Genomic DNA, 19,633 nt, shown 5'->3' on the forward strand with positions numbered 1-19,633 from the left:
CCATCTCTTCTGCCTTTCACAATGACTTTTCCTTCCCCCTCTGCTATGTCAGAGACAAGGGGAAAATCTAAATGGAAAAGGGAAGAGCTATAATAAGCATGGAGAATCAGGGATTTTCTACAAATAGCTTTCTTTACCAACCAATCAACAGGCTGGAAACAGGCTGTTTCCCCTCCCACGCCTTAATAAAACCACCATACTGAAAAGTTAACTGTTCTTTGGCTATGCTGGGGTGTGATTGAAAAGGCCACCCTCCACCCTTTATCACAGCACAACTTTGGCTCCTAGTGTCCAGAAAGACATGCACGGAAAGAACGCCAGAGTTAGCTAAAGAAACACCACAGTTTATTGAAGACTACAAATATTTTGTTACAAGTTGAAACTACATGCCTTCCAGAAATCAAAAGCAACAGCGGGTGTGTGCATCGATGCTTCGGAGGTGCTGCACCGCTTGAATTCGAAATGGGTAAGACAGGGTCAGACACATGGGGGAGAGGGAAATGGGAGAAGGGCAAGTTCAAAAGCCCAGAAGGTATCCACCAACTCATTTCCCCAAGCCACGCAGGCCATGGCCACAGCTCAGCAGGCTCTCCTCAGTGGTCTGGTTTCTGAAACAAGACTTCAGTGCAAATTTATACACACACACAAAACACAGCCCCCAGCCTTGGGCCAAATTAGCTCTCTGCCGTCCAGAAATGCTTGTAAGGGGGTGGATATTTTCTTCCTAAAAGGAATCAAATACATAAAAATAAATGAATTTAGAGGTTGATGAGGAATGGGATGACAAGAGCCCTCTGTGGGGTTGGGAACTGGGGGCTTTCAAAGAAAGGGCTGTTACAGGTTTCTGAAATCTTCAGGGAGGTAAGAAGCTAGGATTTCCAGAATCAGGTATGTCATTCTCTTACATTATCAATCATCTACCTCTTAAAATTCTTGAATCTGGTCCATCTAAGACCTAAATCTAACATTCTCAGAATAGGGCCATTCCAAGTCAAAAAGCTTATAATCTTCCCCACCAAGGATTGGGGTGGACCATGCTCAATGAGAGGAGTTCCTAGCCACAAGGAGTCTAGGTATTATTAAATCTCAGTGGAGTATCTCAGGATTCTTTAGTTTAAATCTCAACCTACTCTGTCATACAACACAGTTAAGCTCCACCTCGTTGTTGTCCATTTCAGACCTATTACCCTCATTGCTTAGCTCAGAGTTTCCCAATTACTGAAAACCCTGGGCAATTTTAACCACCTGGAGCCCATGCAAGGGTGACGAACACAGATGCAGCTCCACCCAAATCACCATGAAACCATAACTGAGCTGAGAATTTTAAAGGACAACCTTCAACTCCAACCCCAAGCAATGGCAACAAACTCCTCCCCATATACATCTACAAGGCTCTGAAAAAAGTAGATGGAATTGTTTTATTCAAAGACTCTTCTTTATTCTCTGTCTTCCAAAAACAGAGAGCATGTGTCAGATATGGGATCAAAGGATAGGCTAATAATAAGCACCTTTTAGGTCAGCACCCATTCAGAGGATGCCTGTACTTCCCTCCCTACCATCAGATGTGCAAATGGACTTTGCAAAGAGACCAGCTATACAAATGAAGGAACCTAAAGGTCCAACTCTCCCTCTCCTGAGCATTCATGCCCTTCTCCTTTCTCTCCCTATCTCAGGCCTTCTAGCTAGGGAATAAGAAGGGGACACATGAGAAAAGTAGTGCTACCAAGAGACTTAAGCCAAGCCTACCACAGCATGCTAGTTTAGAACCCATTTAACTCTTCCGTTCAGTGAATATATTCTCTATTGTACTATCAGTATTAAATGAAACAACTGCTTCCATGGACATCTCAGTAAAATCTTGGGGCCCCTTGCTTACCACCCAAAGTTCAGGCCAGCCAACATATTCTAATAGCCAATTTGTGCCCTAGGGCATTCCTGTCATGAGCAGTGGATGTATGTTCTAGTGTTAAGCTCCTCTGATGGTGCTGCTCAGACACTCAAGTCAGTCAAACATTAACAATCATACATGGAGCAGCAGCACACCCTCACCAACCCCATTTTCTCAAGCACCAAATCTTCCTCCCTGAAGCTCATTCATTAACATCCTACAGACACCAATGACAGCCAGGGTCAAGGTGAGCTTACCAGTGTTGTATCCATGAGACCCATATCCACTTGGCTGTTGGAAAGGGGTGGCCGATGCATTCACACTGACATTCACACCATGCTGCTTGGAAGAGGTAGGAGCCACCTGATGAGCAAAAACACCAGAACTAAGGTGAAATGGCAGCAGAGTACCAGTCACCCTATCTGCCCTCCTCCAGAGACTGGGCATTCAGATGGTTACCCATCGTGATGCAGGCTGTCCACAGTTTGCTTAGCAAAATGGGCTCAGGGAATGAATGACAGTCTGAGGGAAGCAAAGCTGTGTATCACATTCCTCCTGTAGCTAATTCTAAGAAGGGGTAATCTCTACCCCAATACCACCAATGCCAGCCACACATTCTCCCAGGTCAGAAACATCCTAGAGGTGGGTATTGTTCCTCTTCATTCATTATTAAAAAGTCATTTAGCCTTGAAAGCAGCTAGGATAGTGTCCAGGGCTAGGATTCTTCACCACAAGTAAAGACCAAGCCCAAGTACTTACAGGGAACACAGCAGGCCCATACTGGAAGGTGCTGGGGAGGCCCGGAACCCCTGTGTAGTATGGCAGGCTGGTGTAACTGTAGCCAGGAGGCAGCGCCGGGTTCAGGAATGTCTGCTGCGTGGTGTGGTGAGTCTGCGTCTGGTTCTGTTGGGGTTGGGCCAAGGTTGTGGCCGGGGCCGGGGAGGAGGCATCCCCACGGCCGAACTTTGTGAGGTCACCTGTGACGGGAGAGACTACATGTACCTACCTCTTTCACCCCCAACACCAATGCAGAATCCCTCTTCTGGTTTCACATGATTCCAGGAGAGCCTACTCAAAGACCACTGAAATTCACATCTTTGAATTACATTTCTCTGCAGCTCCATTTAGCATTGCTCAGCACACACTTGGCACAGTGCTAGTCAAGAACTGATGTTGCATGACTGCCCAATGCTGTGGCAGACAGGCTCCCAGAATAGAGTTCCTGTATGATTTCTCTGCCCACCCATGTTCTTTTATTTCTTCCCCATCCCAACCCCCTTTCCCTTTCCCATTCCTCTCCATGGGGAACACTCCATGCTGGACTTGAAAAACAGTAACAGACCAGTGAAAATGATAGGTCAATAACAGGTCAGGCCAAAAAAAAAAAAAAAAGGAAGGCCCATGGCCCAGCAAGCAATGAGACTGCTACATGAGTAAGGAACAGGAACAGACATGAATAGAGGAAGGTCAGCTCAACCACTATCCTTCCTGAAAAAAGCCAAAGAATAGCTGAGAAGACCAAGTCAAGACATCCTCTGGAATCACAGGGAGACAACAGAAAGTGGGATGAGAAGCAAAATTGCCACATGCCCATCTTTAGCAGGATTCTGAATCTACCATGATCCACCACAGTCATTCTGTACTTCTGCCGAAGATCTTAACTACAGTGAGAACTGGACCCCTTTCTTTCTACTAATCAGGTTTCTGCCACCAAAGTCAACACAATTTCTCTTCATTCAGCCCCATCCCAGTCCTACCAGAATAAGGATTGCTGGCCAGGCTACCATCCCTCCCAGTCAGCGGAGTGGTGGGTGTGGGAAATGGGATGCTGTAGTAATCCTGAAAAAGAGAAATAAAAGGAGCAGAGACTCAGTGCCACTCATTCCCCAGCATGAGGATACATGGTACAGAGTGAGAAGAATGTTGGAGTACTGCAGTTTACCCAGCCACTGATTAAGCTGGCTAGAGCTAGCACAAACTCCAAATTATTTTTGCATACACTGTCCCCCCTGCCTGGCCACGGGCACAGTCAGGCAGGGTCTACAAGTATGCCCACAGGAAGACACTTCAGGTCCATCACTATCAATGATATTCTCAAACCTCTAGATATTATCTGTAATAGCCAACTACTACTAAGAAAATAAGACTTTCCTTCTGGAATCCATCAAAGTGTTAGAGACATACAGGAAGCATCCTGAGAGCTCCAGAGTATTCTGAGCTATAGGCCAGGTTAAAAAATGTTTACTTTAAAGATGCCACAACTGATTAAAAAAAAAAAAAGTTATCTTCTGTTAGAACCACTCTTTAAGCCCCTATATTCTAATGTATCTTAAATCAACATATGTGTATGGAGGTGCGGGTTGGGAAAGAGCTAAGTCTGTGACTTACCAACTGAACACCTGGAATAATCCCAACATTAATTTTAAGATAGCTTTCTTTCGCTAAGTTCTACAACTACGTACTCACCAATGGAAATCTTGTCTGAAGCATCTGCAAGTCATCATAACCATATACTTGTGGCTGAAAGGCACAAGCATTGAACAAAATTAGTGGGAACTGGTTGACAGTAGCAAACCAAGGAGCTAAAAGACAAGATAAACCAACAGAATATCATCCTCATCCTTAGGAAGAAAAGGAATATTTTTCCTTGAAGAAAGAACTGAAGTACAAAGAGACTACATGATCCACGGAAGGTCTTGAAGCTTTCCTTGAGCTACATACTGACTCAACTAGGCTGGCCTCTAGGTAGCAGCAGGGGACACACAAGTCTTATATGAACAGCCTGCTTTACTCTCCATGCTACCAGTCTTTGTCTCCTATAGCTTTCAAAATATGGCTTAAAATTTACCTCCTTTATTTTATTCTTTTCTCTTTGAGTACTAAGGTAGTATGTTACTATTAAAAAAGTGCTACTGGATGTTTCATTTGTATGATATTCATCTAGACTCTCTGAAGGCAAAAACAGGTGTTTTAAAAACTTTTTAAAAACACCCTTCATCTAAATAGGTACTGAATACATGAAGCTGATAAAAGATACAACAGGCAAAAGGCTACTACTGTCAGCCACCTATTCTCAGAGTCCCAGGCTGAGTCAGGGAACTCTGTTCTGACAAGGTCGGAACCAGCAAAGACCCCCAAAGACAGGGAATCAATCCAACTAGAGAAAATAATTTTCTTAAGAAACTGAAAGGGATTCCAGGTAGACACTCTGCCCTCTGACTTCTGAGCCCCAGAATCTGTTCTCACACAGAGAAAATATACAATAGAGAACCTGTTCTACTTTTAGTCCTTCCTCTCTAATAACTTATTTTTTCCAAAACTACAAAGATCAAAAATCTGTTTGCTTACATGTGACAATCACTCATTTATAATTTAATTATAGCCTTCTGCCTGAGGCCAGAGCTATAAAAAACAGCCACACTGCCTTCCTCTTTGGAGAAGACCATTCGCTCTCACTTACCGGGTAGGCATGTAACAGCCCCGGGGCCATAATATACGGATTAGGCAACAACGGCGGGACTCCAGGAGGGAGGTTGGGAGGAGCTTTTCCTAAAAGAAAAATTATTATTTTCATTCTGCCACACAATTACTTGACTCCCCCATCCCAAATGACTGTGATCCACCCTTTATGCAGAGCTACCTGAAGTCGTAGCAACTGAGCTTCGAGTTGAGGCCGTGACGGTAGAGTTGCTGCCCAGGCTGAGACCCAGGCTACTGCCACTATTGAGACTAGAGGAGACGCTGACCACTGGGGGAGGGGCAGAGACCGTGCTGGACGTGGTGGAGAAAGTGCTGGAGGAAGAATGGAGATTCGCCTCACTCTCCACGCTTGTGTGCTTCAAAAAGGGGGAGCGGTGGAAGAGAGGAGGAGAAAACAGTGATTAGCATAACAGGTCAGGAAAGATAATCCCTTCTGTTGATTATAGCACGTCAAGTCCCCAATTAAAAAGGCTGAGGCAGGGTACCAGGGTGCCCTCTGTCAAAATACTGCTAAGTATTTTCCAGCTACACATTCCCGTAGATTCACCTGGTAAGGATAACAACAGGTCCACTGCACATCATCAACTTGTTCAGAAAGGCAGCAGACCTAGTGGGGACGAACTCCCCAGAAACCAACGCTGACTGGCCAGCGAGGAGACTAGAGATAGTTTAGGTGTGAAATATTTATCATAGCCTTCTCTCCCACACTCTTCTTCACTAGTTCAGCACAAAAGACCAGTACGTGGGCTAGAAAAAAGTGTAAGCTCTAGTGAGTTTAAACCTGAAACAGTATACTTGAGGAAAAAGAGAATCCTAAGAAAGTCTTAGCTTTCACTACCTTGCCCCAGGCTTTTGGCAAACCACACACCTTTGCCCAAAGCAGGTCTTTTTGAAGTTAGTTTTCTTCCTTACCATCTCAGCTTAATTCCACAAATAGCTGTTATAAATCACAACAGTGAAATTAACTCTTTGGTCACAAACTCTCATCTGGCCTCTACTTTCATAGGATGCCCAGATTCACACTGATTATTTTCATGACTCATGTTTGGCATACTCCAGACTAATGAATGGGAATGGCTGTTTCAGTTAGAAAGGGATGTTCTTACAGAATTTATCATAGCATACAAAAGTCCCACCCAGTTTCAGTGCTTGGGAAAAAAAAAAGTTACATATTTAGGAAAGTCACTTCCAGGGTTTTGAGAATTGGCTCTATAGTATTTCTGAATTCTTCTGCCTCTCTTGGGTTCAAACATCCGTGAACTCCTTTCCAGCAACCTCAGATCAATTATCATTTTGCCACCTCATGAAGAAATTTTCAAGAGCCTCTTCTTGGAAGAATCTTATGGTTGGATGGTTATAAGTGTTAAGAAAACCACACTTCCTCTTTCATAGCATCACACTTACCAAAAGAGTGGATGTTGAAGTGCGCCCAGAAGATGTTGATGATGAAAGGGTATTCTGTTGAGTAGATAACGTGCTGTAAGTAAGGAAACAGAGGTTGCCATCAGCCGTAGTGCTACGGTTACCTGAGCTGGAGTTTCAGTCAAGAGAAATAAGGCAGAATGTGGAAACAAGGAGACCTAAGATCAGATGGTAAACACAAGGGCCAGCCAGCGATAGTGAGCAGTTAAAGCAGGAATAAGTGTTAAAAAAAAAAAAAAAAAAAGGAAAAAAGGAAAAAAGCTTCCTCTGCCTTTACTTCTCATAGCTTTTAGGTGACCCCTTAATGTGGTCTCTGCCAGGTGCAGAGAGAAGGTAGAACCAGAGAGCTCTGTTATTACTACTCACCAGCCCAAACCTCCATCCTCACCCCAAATCACCTGCTGTGTTGTGTGGTGGTAGTATTTGGAATCTCCTCATTGTGGCTCATGCCACCCAAGGAGGATGAGTGCTGATTGGTTGTCGTCAGCAGGGAAGCTGCAGATACCGTTTCACTGAGAGGGGGGATGCTAGACGTGGAAGGTGAGTCAGATTTCACTGCAGAGCCTGTAGCACCTGGAAATAAAGACAGGAATTCACCTCATCAGAGGAAAGAGAGTGTCTATAAGGAGTTAAGAGGTGACTACAGTCCTAGGGTATCCCAAAGAGTTCAGTTGTTTAATAATGGACCATTTATGTTTAGGTATAATCTTTTTCTTTTTAACTCCAATCTTTTCACAGCACTGATCTCAGTTGTCCAATGATTACCACTGTTATAACATAGAGAACCTAAAATTTTTGAGATTAAGCAGCAAGGCAGAAAGAACCAAGCTAGAACTATAACCAGAAGTTCTGACCACTAAGGCAGAGCACTTTTCACTACAATCTAAGAAATTCAAACTATCGAAAGGGGAGGAAAAACACTACAACTAAGAGGAAAAAGCCTGGAAAACACTCACCTTCAACAGATTGCGTGGTCTGTAACTGCGTGGCCTGCACAGAACTGAAGCCATTCTGGTACAAAAAAAAGAGAAGAAACAGACAGACTCAAGTGAATAGGTCAAGTTAGCACACTGACTCAGCTTAATTTCTGTCAACAAACATTTCAGAGAAATTCTGCAAATTAACAAAAGGATTAACATAAGGCAGACTATCCCAACAAATTAACAAAAATTAAAAATAACAAAAATAAGATATATCAACCCTGCGTGACCCAGGGCAACAGAAGGCAACCCCCAAATTGCTGAAGAGATCCCGAACTCAAAACAGACACAGGAAAGGTCCAAACCCAGTGATCCCTGGGGGAGGATGTGGGAGTATGACAGTTCAGCCAAACCACCTATTCTGCCGGCTGCTTCTGACAGTCACTCCACACTGCCTCTGGCATATGCTGGCCCCCTCACCAAGCCAAGATGTAGCAAGGTGAGGTCTACTGATATGCACCCAGAATTCTAGCAATCAGATCTTCTAAGAAGAGAAAACAGGTACCTGAGACTGATTCTATCAGAGAGAATCTTTGGTGCAAAAAAAAAATGATCTTCCAGCTCTGAGTCTCCAGGCTTAATGAAAAAAACTATTTAATTTCACTAACCACAAAAATGTAGTTCAGCTTCTCAATCAGCACTTCAGAGGTGTCTTAGCATCATTTGTCAAGAAGTAAAACACTGATATTCTCCTAACAAATGTCAAGGGGCTCATTAAGCCAATACCTTTGCCTGAGTCAGGTCCTTTTGGGGTGATGAAGAGATGGAGCTGGGGTACCGCCGAGTCTGTGTGGATCTCTGTTCATATAGAGGGCCCTGAGCATTATTTTGGGAGGTATAGGTTGTTGACTGAATTGGGCCACTCTGATAACCGGACTCCTGACTCTGGTTAGATGAAATTGTGGATGAAGATTCACTGTGAGAAATAAAGAAGGAAAATTTCAGAGAAACAAATAGAGCAGACCCACTGATACTAATGTAGATCTACTAAAGTAAGTTGATCACAATTAAAAAGAAAATTGCCAGAAACAAATAAAAGAAACTGCCACAATTTCCTCCTCAGATCAGTAGGAGTTTCTATATCCTATAGAGCCAAAGATCTGAACTATGAATGGACTTTAAAACCATTTTCAACTCTTATTAAAGGAAGAGAAAAAGTTTCTTGTTCCCCTACATTCTCTCCTATAAGAAAAAGAGGCTGAAAGTCAGTAGAAAGGATATACTATTGGTCCCTTAGATATAGCGTAACATGAATCCTAAGCATAGGAAAAAATCACCTTTTGCACATATTCATTTAAAGAAATTCTGAGCTCCTGGCTCTCTCAAAAACCCTGTTAAGCTAAACTCTCTTGAGAAGAACTTTTAAATATTCACATGCATTAATGGCAATTATGATTCAATAGATCTCGGCTTGGGCCAGACATCTCTATTTTTAAACTCTAAGGATTGAAAAGACAGTGTGTTCTGAGCCCATAAAAACTGGCAACATGGCACCTCGTGGCCTCCTTTTTGCTCCCTCCTCTTCAGAGATAGCCCACACTCTGTCTATGGAGTGTGTACCTACTTTTACTCTAATCTGAGCACCCAACCCCCACACCTCGTGGCCCTTCTCTTGCCTTTTGAAACAGCCTACACTCTATGCAGTATGTACGTCTCTAAGTAAAACTACCTTTACTAAGAAAAAAGACAAAAACAAAAAAACCCAGCCTAGTCCCATGAAATTCCGCCAGGACCTCCTATTGCTCAAGATGGCCTTCCTTGGTAGCTATCAAAGGAGGCAGGAAAGGCTCTACTGGAAAGGTTTCTTTTAATTGTGTAATACATTAATGCTGTCTCCTTCCCAGGAGTTCAAAATTACACCTTTCATAGGCATAAGTCCACACCAAAGGGCTAAAAGCATCAAAAGCATTTTTAGCTGCGGCAGATGCCAAAGTACTTTTCCTTCACCCAATCAGAGGCATGGCCTGTCCAGAGTTCTAGGAATCAGCAAAAGTAGAATAAGCAGTGAAAAGTCTAAAAAAAGTTTTATGACACAGGTTTCCTCTACCTGGCCGTGCTGGTATAGAGGCTACTTGGAGCCTGGCTTGAAGAGGCGCTCGTGGTGGGGGTAGACTCATAATCAGAAAGGACAGGCTCTGACCCAAACTGCAATGCCCCAAACTGCAGGTTTAGCCCTGAGATATCTGCTGAGCCAGGCATCTCCACAGCCAGAGCAGGAATCTGTAGAGAAGATAAAGTAATGGTTTATTATAACCTTACTCTAAGACTAATAAAAAACTTTTGCTTCAGACTTCCAAATCATGCCCTTACTATCTCAATTCTCAAATCCCACACCCCTTTGCTCTAAATAATATCTATCTAAAAGTTCAAATACCTTAGAAGTCAAGGAGGCTTTTTTCTTCTGCTGTTTCAGTTTTTGCTGAGCCGGCTGAGGGCTGGAGGATTGGTTGTCTGAAGACCCAGGGGACATTTGTGGAGCAGAGGTGGATTTGCTTGGCAGAGGAGAAGAGGGGGGTGGAGGTGCAGCTGTGGAGGTAGCCACTGCGGGTGGCTTCTCCTGAAGGAACACCTCCATCATAGTTGAAGATGGGGTGAAAGCCTGGCGCTTTGTAAAGGGGCTGTGCACTGTTGAATCATTTGGGTTCTTCAAATCTGCACAAGAAAATCAGTATGTATGAGGCCAGAGGCGCTTGTGAACCTCAAGAAAAAGCTACTGTCCTGCTCTAGAGCCATAAACTAGGTTCCCAGGGATTGGAGCCTCATATAAACAGGTCCTCTTTTAAGACTTAGTCTCATTTCTGTAGGTATCAACCTTTGGATCATGTTTGTTCTTAAGCAGAACCTAATCAAATCAACACTATTACCCTGCGTATGTAAGAAAGAAATCTAGAAATTGTCCATTTAGAGTATAAGGTCCTAAAATGGCAAAGTCCGTGAACCTTTCCAAAGGCAGTATGTTATTTTCAAACACTAAAGATAAATCTAGGGAAAAATCCAAAACACCCCCAGGTCAACAGAAGGCTATAACTATGGATATGGCTACATCGGACGAAAGAGATACACAGCCTCAACTCTGCATTACTCCCCAGGCTTCTGAACTCAGCCTATCTGACAAGGGGAAATCAACGTGGGAAACTAGCCAGCTGGCTGCCCTTCTCCTCACTTCAGGACCTTCTCCTCCCCTACTCCTGCCAGTCTTCTGGCAGTAATGCCCCAACACTTAAAGAATTCAAGTTAGTTTCCATCTTTCTCACCATACTGCACCAGCGATGAGGACTGTGTGGTGGAGCCCATGTCCCAAGAGGAGGTGGTGGTGGTTCCAGACTGAGAATGCTGAGCTGCCAACTGAGCCAGGGCCTGAGCAGTCTTGAATTGCTCCAAGAACTGAGAACCTGTGGTGCTGCTGCCTTTAGCTTCACCAACATCACCAAATCCTTTCCCTAACATGCTCACCTATAGATCAACACAGAGATTAGAGAAACCTACAGCCAGCAACCTTGTTCAGCTAGTAAAAAAAGACACTTATCCACGTTAAGAGCCAGTATTGATAAGACAAGTAAAGAATGTCACCAAATGGAATAGTCGATTAGAACACAAGCTCTGGACTCAGACAGTCTAGATTCAAATCCTGGTTATATAATCATGGGAAAAATTACTTATAATTCGTATGTCATTTTCCTCATCTGAAAATAGGAGTAAAGGTAGTACCTCATAAAGTTGTAGGAAGAGTAAACAAATAACATATGCAAAAAAGCATGTAATATGTACATGGTACATAGCAAGCACTCAAAAAGAATGAGCGCCATTAAAATTTATACCACTACTATCACTCTCCCTTCCTTCCTTCTCAGGGACTTAAGGACTGGAGCGGTTTTCCCCCTTTAAAGTTTTTAAATCAACCACTATCTGATTAAGTTAACATGAAGATGATATAAAATTGCACTTCAGCCATTAAGGTCTTTGCCCCTTCAACTAAACAGCTCAAAAGGAACAAAAACTAACTGGAGCCTCATCTCAATGCTTCCAATAACTAGCATAGAGATGAAAAGTTAAGGGGCCATCTTAACTTCTATACTAGACAATCAAATAATGAGTCAATATGATTTCATTGTTTTCTCTGTGTATATCCAAATATTACAGGATAATCATGAAAACAAAGCAAAATTTACTCTTAATGCTTTTGGGATAATCTCTACTCCCTACTACCAAGTAAAACTACTAGCCTAGTCCAGAAAATTAATCATGTGGCCTTGACTATTCCAAAAAACCTCCAAGGAGATTGAATCTAATCTTCCTTGGGTTCTTATTTAACCATATTATGATCTTCATCACTGAGCACTGCTTATACAAAACCACACAAAACTAGTCTGTCCAACTCAAAGTAAGACATTTTTTTCCATTTCAGTCTATACCCCAAGATAATACAAACAAAAACAAAAACACTGGAAGTCTAGTTGAAAATATGGGATTGTGGCATAGAGATGATCTAATACAGCAACAATTACAAAATATTCTGCAAGTGTGAAACACTAAAGGTATAGAAAATTATCTAACATTCATATATCATCATAGGGGAACCCCCTGTATTACTTACATTTACTAAATTTTAAGGGAAATCAACCCTCTAACACTTACTCTCAATGGACGAGAACTACATTAAATAGCATACTTATAATAAAAAAGAACAGAACAGTACTTATGTTTAGTCTAACATATCACATGACACATATTAAATAGAATGTCAGGATGAAATGGAAGTATAGCGAAAACTTATTTTTGATATTAGAATTTGGATTTGATTTTAAATCTTAAATCTCAGACATTAAAGACAATTAAAACTGACAAAGAACACTTAACCACATTTTCCAGTTATATATCTTAGGGGTGGGTTGGTAGTTATTTCATGATCTTCATTACACCTTCCTACAACCTTTGTCCCATTTTGTTTCTTCTTTTTCTTTTGAATCCCAACGTCCCTCTTCTCCCTTTCCCTTCTCCCCCACCTTTCTATTGTATAGCACAGGGAACTATATTCAGTATTTTGTAGTAACATATAATGAAAAAGAATATAAAAACAAATATATTTATGTATACGTATGACTGAAACATTATGCTATACGCCAGAAATTGACACAACACTGTAAGCTGACACTTCAATTAAGAAAAAAAAAGAAATAGGGAACTGCTACAATCTTCCATCAAAGTTTAATCAGTTTTGCAAAAGCGTTAAAATTGGCTGTCATTGATTCTGTCTCTTCAAACATAATAGCAAACAACGTTCAACACGATGAGTGTTCTATAAATGTTAACTCATTGTTTTAAGAAGATTCAGTCTGTCCAAAGCTAATCCTCTCCTAGAGCTTTCCCCTACTACCCAACTCAACACCTCTACACTCAAGTCTCCTTAGGAAGACGAAAGAGGGTATCTTAGCCTGCCCCAAACCTCTGGGTATCACAGAAAGGAATTACTGTATACATGTGCTGGGGTTGCAGAAAAGTTTGGTTAGGATACATCATGTTTCTTACTTACCATACTGTGATGAGAAAACGTGTTCCCTGAAGCAGGCTGTGATATGGCACTCTGCTTCGAGTTACTGAACACCAGAGGCTGGGCAAGAGAAGGAGCCTGAGATGGATCCAGATTAGAAGAATCACTCTCCATTGAAGACGGTGATTTCCCCAACAGAACAGCAAGGTCAATTCTAGTGGAGAGATGGGATCTTGATGAATAACAACAGAAATTCTAGCATTCCCCAACACCCAACTCAGGATATGGTTAGTTCAAAATCAAGTCACTCCTCAGAGACACAAAGCCCTGAAATGCTTAATTCATCAAAATAACTGATGTATAAGAGCTATGATAGTATCTAGCTGTGTTCCAATGAGGTTGCCATCCATGATAATGTTATTTAAATAATTTTAGTGAAATTAACTTAATGAAATATCTAATGTTAGTTTTAATTCAGCAGCTCGCTAACTGGGTGAAAATTTACAAATTTGTACCCATGATTTTAATACTGAATACCTGTTATTACTAGTATCTAAGATACATAAAACTGCATGTTAGAATGCTGGCATCTTCAAGTGGCTTTGAAACAAGAAGGGTTTGGGAAATTTTTTCCCCCAATTTTTATAAAATTTCAAGTTACTTGTGGTACAATGAAGATATATATTAGAGGTTTTGCAAATTTCCTGAGTAATACGAGGGTCTTTCATTATTGGTAGTTGGTCCCCTTTCAACCAGGGTTTATGCTTGTAAAGTTATTCAGGATGGGTCCCCACAGAGTTTCAGGAAGCAGGCTGGTCACCAGAAACATGGAGAAAGTAATTAGAGGCTTGGAACTTTCAGCCCCACCACATTCCACTCAATTCTAGGGAGGGAAGGGGAGCTGGGGATTGAATTCAATCACCAATGACTTAATTAATCATGCCTATGTAATGAAACTTTGATTAAAAACTCTTGAACAATGAGGTTCAGTGAGCTACCCATGTGCTGGGAGGGCAGCACAAAGCAGAGAGCTTAGAAGCTCTGTGTACCCACCCCTCCATACCCTGCCCCTATGCATCTCTTCCATTTGGCTGTTTCTGAGTACCTGTTGTAATAAAGTGGTAACAATTAAAACTCTTTCCTGAGTTCTCTGAGTCATTCTAGCAAATCACTGAACCTGAGGAGGGGACTGTCAGAACCATCAAATTTGCTGTCAACTGGACATAAATGTGTGGGTAGCCTGGGCACCCATTTGCAGCTGACCTCTGAAGCAAAGGCAGTCTTGTGGTACTGAGCTGTCAACTTGGGTCTGTGCTAACTCTGGAGATTCTGGAGAATCTGTCAGAATTGAATTAAACTGCTGAACACCTAGCTGATGTCAAACTGCAGAACTGGTGCGGAAAAAAAAATCACAGCTATTTGGTATCATAAAAAAAAAAAACACACACATTACCTCTGATAATAACATCCTTAACATTTTATTCATCTCATACTTCTCTTTAAGACATTCTGAGTCAACAGCTATCATACCCAGATCTAGAAATAATCCAAGACATTTTTAGAGGATAAAAATATTCCCTGACAAGTATATCCTCCTCTACTGATCCCAATGAAATATGTTCAAGTTCTAAAAAGTTCATTAGCCAGATCCTAGGGAAAAAAATTAATCACCATACTTAATGGGCTGAGCAGATCATAATTATAAAGCTAGAGAAGAAGCTACTGAAGAATTCTGCAAATTCAGAAATAAAAACTTTCCACCTTTAGCTTTTCTTTACCTGATTTACTGTAAGTTTATATTGTTCTAAGTTTTAATCAATGCCTGTGACGCTGACAAGAATGACCTATGTAATTAAAGGGCTATTTGGAGAATTAGCTTTAAAATTATATATGGATTTCCATTTATTAGATTAACTAGTATCAACTCTTCTAAATCTATGAATCAACTAAATAGGAACCTAATGTGATTTGCTCATTATTACCAACACCATGGGAGTTTGTAAGGGCCCACTGCCACTCTTCCTCACCACTAGCCTAGTAGGTCTAGACCCCTTTGGGAAAGAATACTGAATTATACCACACACTTGCCTCTGACCAGCAGTGATTGTCACATTCTCCGCAGGGAGAGGCACTGAAGACACATTAGAGGCAGTGAAGATCTTGGTCTCAGAAAGCTGGAAAACAGAATAAGTCACTCCTGGTGTTAGGCAGGTTACAGTCAGAAACCCGGCATAGGTAAGAATTCAGCATCAAGAAAAAGGGGAAAACCCTTAGAGGAGAGAACTATTTACCCTGTGGAATCCTAAGTGGATTGACCTTCCAAGACCCTTCTATATACGCACAATGGTTTCATCAAAAGAGAAGGTAAAATCAAGAAACCCAGTAACATCTAGTGAATCACATAATATGCACGCTGAACTTAGAGGAAGATGAATACACGAGACAGAGAAAGAGAAAGCCCCTTTATATATTTCCACTGTAGGTTCCCAACTCCTATTTCTAACCAAACTATATTTTCCACTATTCCTCTCAAGAAAAGGAAGATCACAGCCAACATGAAGACAGAAATAAATTAATTCTTGGCTTTTGATCGGTACAGGCCCAAGTGCTGGTGAGTTAAGATCGTTAGATCGTCTCAGGGGTAATTTTAACAATATGCAATTTTTGACTTAATACTAATTTTATCATACCTAGTCTCTCCACCATTAAAACATTAAAATTAGGTAAGCAATTGCAGGGACTAACTCTTCCTACTATTCAAAAGTTGGTTTGTTTCTCTTGTTTTTGTTTTACTTTTTTGATTAAAATCTCCCTGTGAAAAAACAGAGAATCCACCCCCCCAATATGCCATTCTCTGAAAGGAGCTTAAGCAGACAAGCCAAATCTTAGAAAGTATTCACAAGGCAATCTAGCTTAACTGTAACAGAAAAGAATCCCCCTCTGATGCTGATGCATCTGAAATTTTAAACCTCAGGCCTGGCAACCAAAACAGTTTGACACATCATTTCCTATTACCTGAAAGTTGATTTAATTGATATTCCTGCCTGAATAAATACAAGTATAGGAAAGTTTATCCATGATCATGGAATTCACAGCAACAGCTGGCAGTGACCAGGGACCAGCAGAGTTCTTTTACTCAGGTACTACTCCGGTGAATTCAGAGAGCTTGTTTCTGTGCCACCCATCTATGAGGCTTCCAAGTTGAGTCAAGCTGGAAGATAGCCAAACCTACATATTCACCTCAACTATAATCACCAAGTTGGGCTTTAATTAAAAAAAAAAAAAAAAAAAAAAGGTTCCAGAGCCAACCAGGTTGCAAATTTAAGGACTTGATACTTAACTCTCACTCTGTACCCACCTCTAAGCCAATTACAGGGCCATACACCAATGCTTGAATGTGAACCAAATAACTGATTTGCTCCAAGGAGAGTCATGTGTCACCAGCAGTTGTTACTCAATGCACTGCCTGCCTAACTCCATTTCTAGTGCTCTACCCAACCACCATCTCTTCCTGGGATAAATCCGACAATCAGATATTGGACTTACACAAGTGCACTTGCCCTTTCCATAGTCTGGTTCCACAGAGTCCTGTTCATGCCCAGTCTCCTTCATATAACATATGTGAAATGTTCTGGCTCAGAACACTATTTTGGATGTAAAAGTTTTGGGTCAGAATCTTAAGGGTGAATTTTGAGGGTAGAAACATACCCATTTTCTATCCCTAAACACCACTTAGGGATAGAAGGTACTAATGAGGAATGACCTAGGAATACCTACATCTTCATTCCAATCTTCAGTTCCCCACTCCTCTGTTGCAGTCCTCCATGCACCTGGGAATAAAGGGAAAACAATGAAGGAGCTTTAAGTGCCAGTACAAAGCATGTGCAGAAATCACTAATGTGTTCAACTTTTTGGCAGCCAAAAGTGTAACCAGAATTTAGTAATAAGAAGGGATTCTTGGGCTTCAGCGGGAGGAAGACATTTTTTAGAAAGGGATGCCTCAGAACACCAGGGTTTTAATAAGATTATTATTTCACAGCTACTTTCAGTTGTTTCATAGCTGTAACAGGACAGGGGAGCGAGAGAGCAACAGAAAGAGAGGAAAAGAGAAAAACAAAGTGCAAGAAAGAGCAAGACTCCAATGGGCCCAATGCGCCAAGCAATCTCCCTTCAGCCTTCTGACTTACTGGTTAGGTCAATGAAATGGGAGCAGACAATTTAAACCAAAACATGCAAACTACACCTATTTGGTATAAGACAATGCTGCAGGCAGTCCAAAGAGATGGCAGCAGTGATAGAAGAACAAACATGGTTGCCACATGATAGTGAAAGGGCAGTGAAGAAGGAAAGCCCTGAAATCCAAACTGAGAGTACTGACACCCAACTGCTGTGGGGATTGAATTTAAAATGCACACTCAGCAGAAGTCAAGTGTATAGATTGCACTGGTTTAACTACAAGAAACCCTGAAGGATCTGTTCTTTCAGAAGACACTGGATGAGACTGAAAAATCAAGTATATGTATTAGCTATCGTACTAGTCCTAACCACAGAACATGAAACCCGACCTGCCAAGGTCATGGTACAGATAATACATTCTCCTCATGTCGGTAATAATGTTGTTGGGATACAGTTTCTATAGAAGTCTGTAAGCAATCAAACCACCTTCCATAATCCCCCGGTTTTGCTTCATATATATAAGTATCCTCAGAAAGGGAACCTGCCTTTTCTTAACAAATATGGGTGAGTTTTTAATAGACCCAGAAGTCTTCCCTTCAACCAAAGGAAAACACTAAGAAATAAGAACCTATCTGTAGAAAGGACAAGAAAACTCCTTATTTTCTTCTCTAGAGTAACAGTATATATTTAATAATTCTTAAAGTATTCTCTTCAAATGGAGAAAACATTACAAGAATGAAAGTCTGGCATTCAAATAGTGTCACTGAAGAGACACGTTCAAAAATTTACAAAATCTATCTGAAATTCTTCTAAACATTTAATAATGAAAAATTCTCTTTCCTAGAGAAAAATGTTTAGTGCAGTGCCTTTCCCAGGACAATGTTAAAACTGTACCAGGGAAATTTCAAACCACTTAATAATGACAACATTCTCCAAATCAAACTGAAGTCCAATCTCAGTTTAGACAAATTACAAACCACATTCTTCTGTCTTTGGTGATATACCATTCTTCCTCCCCATTGACATCCATCCCACCCTGTCTAACAGAAATTCAAAATCTGGGTTAACACATAAATACAATCTTAGAGCTAGAAGTGACCAGCTAAGTTTTTTACTATTGACAGGTTATTTCTCAATGCAAGAATTCTTTCCCCCCTGCACTCTAGCAATTGCATCTGGAATGGAAAGGAAGGCTGTAGAAAGCTACCCAGTACCTTCCTATATAGGACATATAGTCATGGCTGAGGAGGACTACACTGATAAGCATTTAGGAGCAGAAAGAGTTCAAATAGTGTGAACAGATTACAGGGAACAGACGATGTAAATGTTAAGTATTCATTAAATAAACTATAATTTTTTTAAGGAGAAAAAAAGGCATAAAATATAAGAGAAAAGGGCAGAAAGATAAAAAGCAGGAAAACAGAAAAATGACATATCCACAGATATTTCAGTTCATAAAAATCTATTAAAATATCCGGGGCAGTTAGGCGCCTGGATGTATCATACCAGGAGCAGTCTCAAATTTTCGGGGATAATTTGACCCCTCAACCCCAATGAAATCAAGTCCTGAAACAAAAAAGAAAAGAAAAAAAACAACCGGTGAAATTTTGCTTGTGAATGAGAAATGTCTGCCCCCAATACACAATTCCCACTGTACCTGTGGATATTTTAAGGGTAGATTGGAGTTTCTTTTTAAATTAAAAAGGGAATTTGAAGTTTGCTATCATGAAAACACAAAAAGAGATCATGCATGAAGGTAAGTTCGTATCATGAAACTAACAATGATGGGAATGTATGAAACTACACCCAACACTTTCACACTAACGAAATAACAGCAGCATCAAATAATTTTTCTTTCAGCGACAAGTCAAAGATTTCTGATTCTAGCCCCCAAATATGGTATTCTCTACCATATATAAATACAAACCTCTCCCTTCCCTCTTTTTCCAACCAGATCCTTATTGGAAACAACTAAGGCTTGCAATCTAGGACTGGGACTCCGTGCCTGATTTTCTATCCGTGACTGAAAACAAATCCCTCAACTTCCATTATCTTTCCTGCCGATGATAAAAAGCCAAACATCCAAGAACTAACTAGAGCTCAAAAACTGACTTTTGCTGTATGGACTGTTACCTCTGCTCTATAAAGCCATCAAGAGATGAATGAAGAGCAGTTCTCATGCCTCCAAAGTACACTAAG

General features: G+C 41.1%; 1 protein-coding gene and 1 non-coding gene across 27 annotated transcripts in view; both read right to left on the minus strand.

Moving 5' to 3' along the window:
• UBAP2L (ubiquitin associated protein 2 like) overlaps positions 1-19,633 on the minus strand; it is a 38,033-nt gene that overhangs the window by 5,713 nt on the left and 12,687 nt on the right. For 12 of the 26 annotated variants that reach the window (XM_032464185.1, XM_032464181.1, XM_032464184.1 and 9 more), the window contains exons 9-24: positions 17,036-17,088; positions 15,347-15,432; positions 13,301-13,472; positions 11,025-11,223; positions 10,145-10,422; positions 9,818-9,990; positions 8,497-8,686; positions 7,747-7,801; positions 7,189-7,363; positions 6,773-6,845; positions 5,529-5,724; positions 5,349-5,437; positions 4,355-4,408; positions 3,646-3,727; positions 2,648-2,865; positions 2,146-2,251 (exon numbers count right to left, since the gene is read on the minus strand). In XM_032464185.1, coding sequence (XP_032320076.1) covers positions 2,146-2,251; positions 2,648-2,865; positions 3,646-3,727; positions 4,355-4,408; positions 5,349-5,437; positions 5,529-5,724; positions 6,773-6,845; positions 7,189-7,363; positions 7,747-7,801; positions 8,497-8,686; positions 9,818-9,990; positions 10,145-10,422; positions 11,025-11,223; positions 13,301-13,472; positions 15,347-15,432; positions 17,036-17,088 — 2,199 coding nt within the window. Of the gene's footprint in view, positions 1-323; positions 725-2,145; positions 2,252-2,647; positions 2,866-3,645; positions 3,728-4,354; positions 4,409-5,348; positions 5,438-5,528; positions 5,725-6,772; positions 6,846-7,188; positions 7,364-7,746; positions 7,802-8,496; positions 8,687-9,817; positions 9,991-10,144; positions 10,423-11,024; positions 11,224-13,300; positions 13,473-15,346; positions 15,433-17,035; positions 17,089-18,940; positions 19,001-19,633 lie in introns of those variants that run through there. The other 14 variants (XM_032464171.1, XM_032464174.1, XM_032464167.1 and 11 more) reach the window with 3 other exon arrangements.
• LOC116658854 lies at positions 3,807-3,942 on the minus strand. The gene has a single exon (XR_004314145.1). It is a non-coding gene; the product is annotated as a small nucleolar RNA SNORA58 (small nucleolar RNA).

This window comes from Camelus ferus, chromosome 21 (genome assembly GCF_009834535.1).
Source record: "Camelus ferus isolate YT-003-E chromosome 21, BCGSAC_Cfer_1.0, whole genome shotgun sequence".
NCBI classification, from domain to species: domain Eukaryota; kingdom Metazoa; phylum Chordata; class Mammalia; order Artiodactyla; family Camelidae; genus Camelus; species Camelus ferus.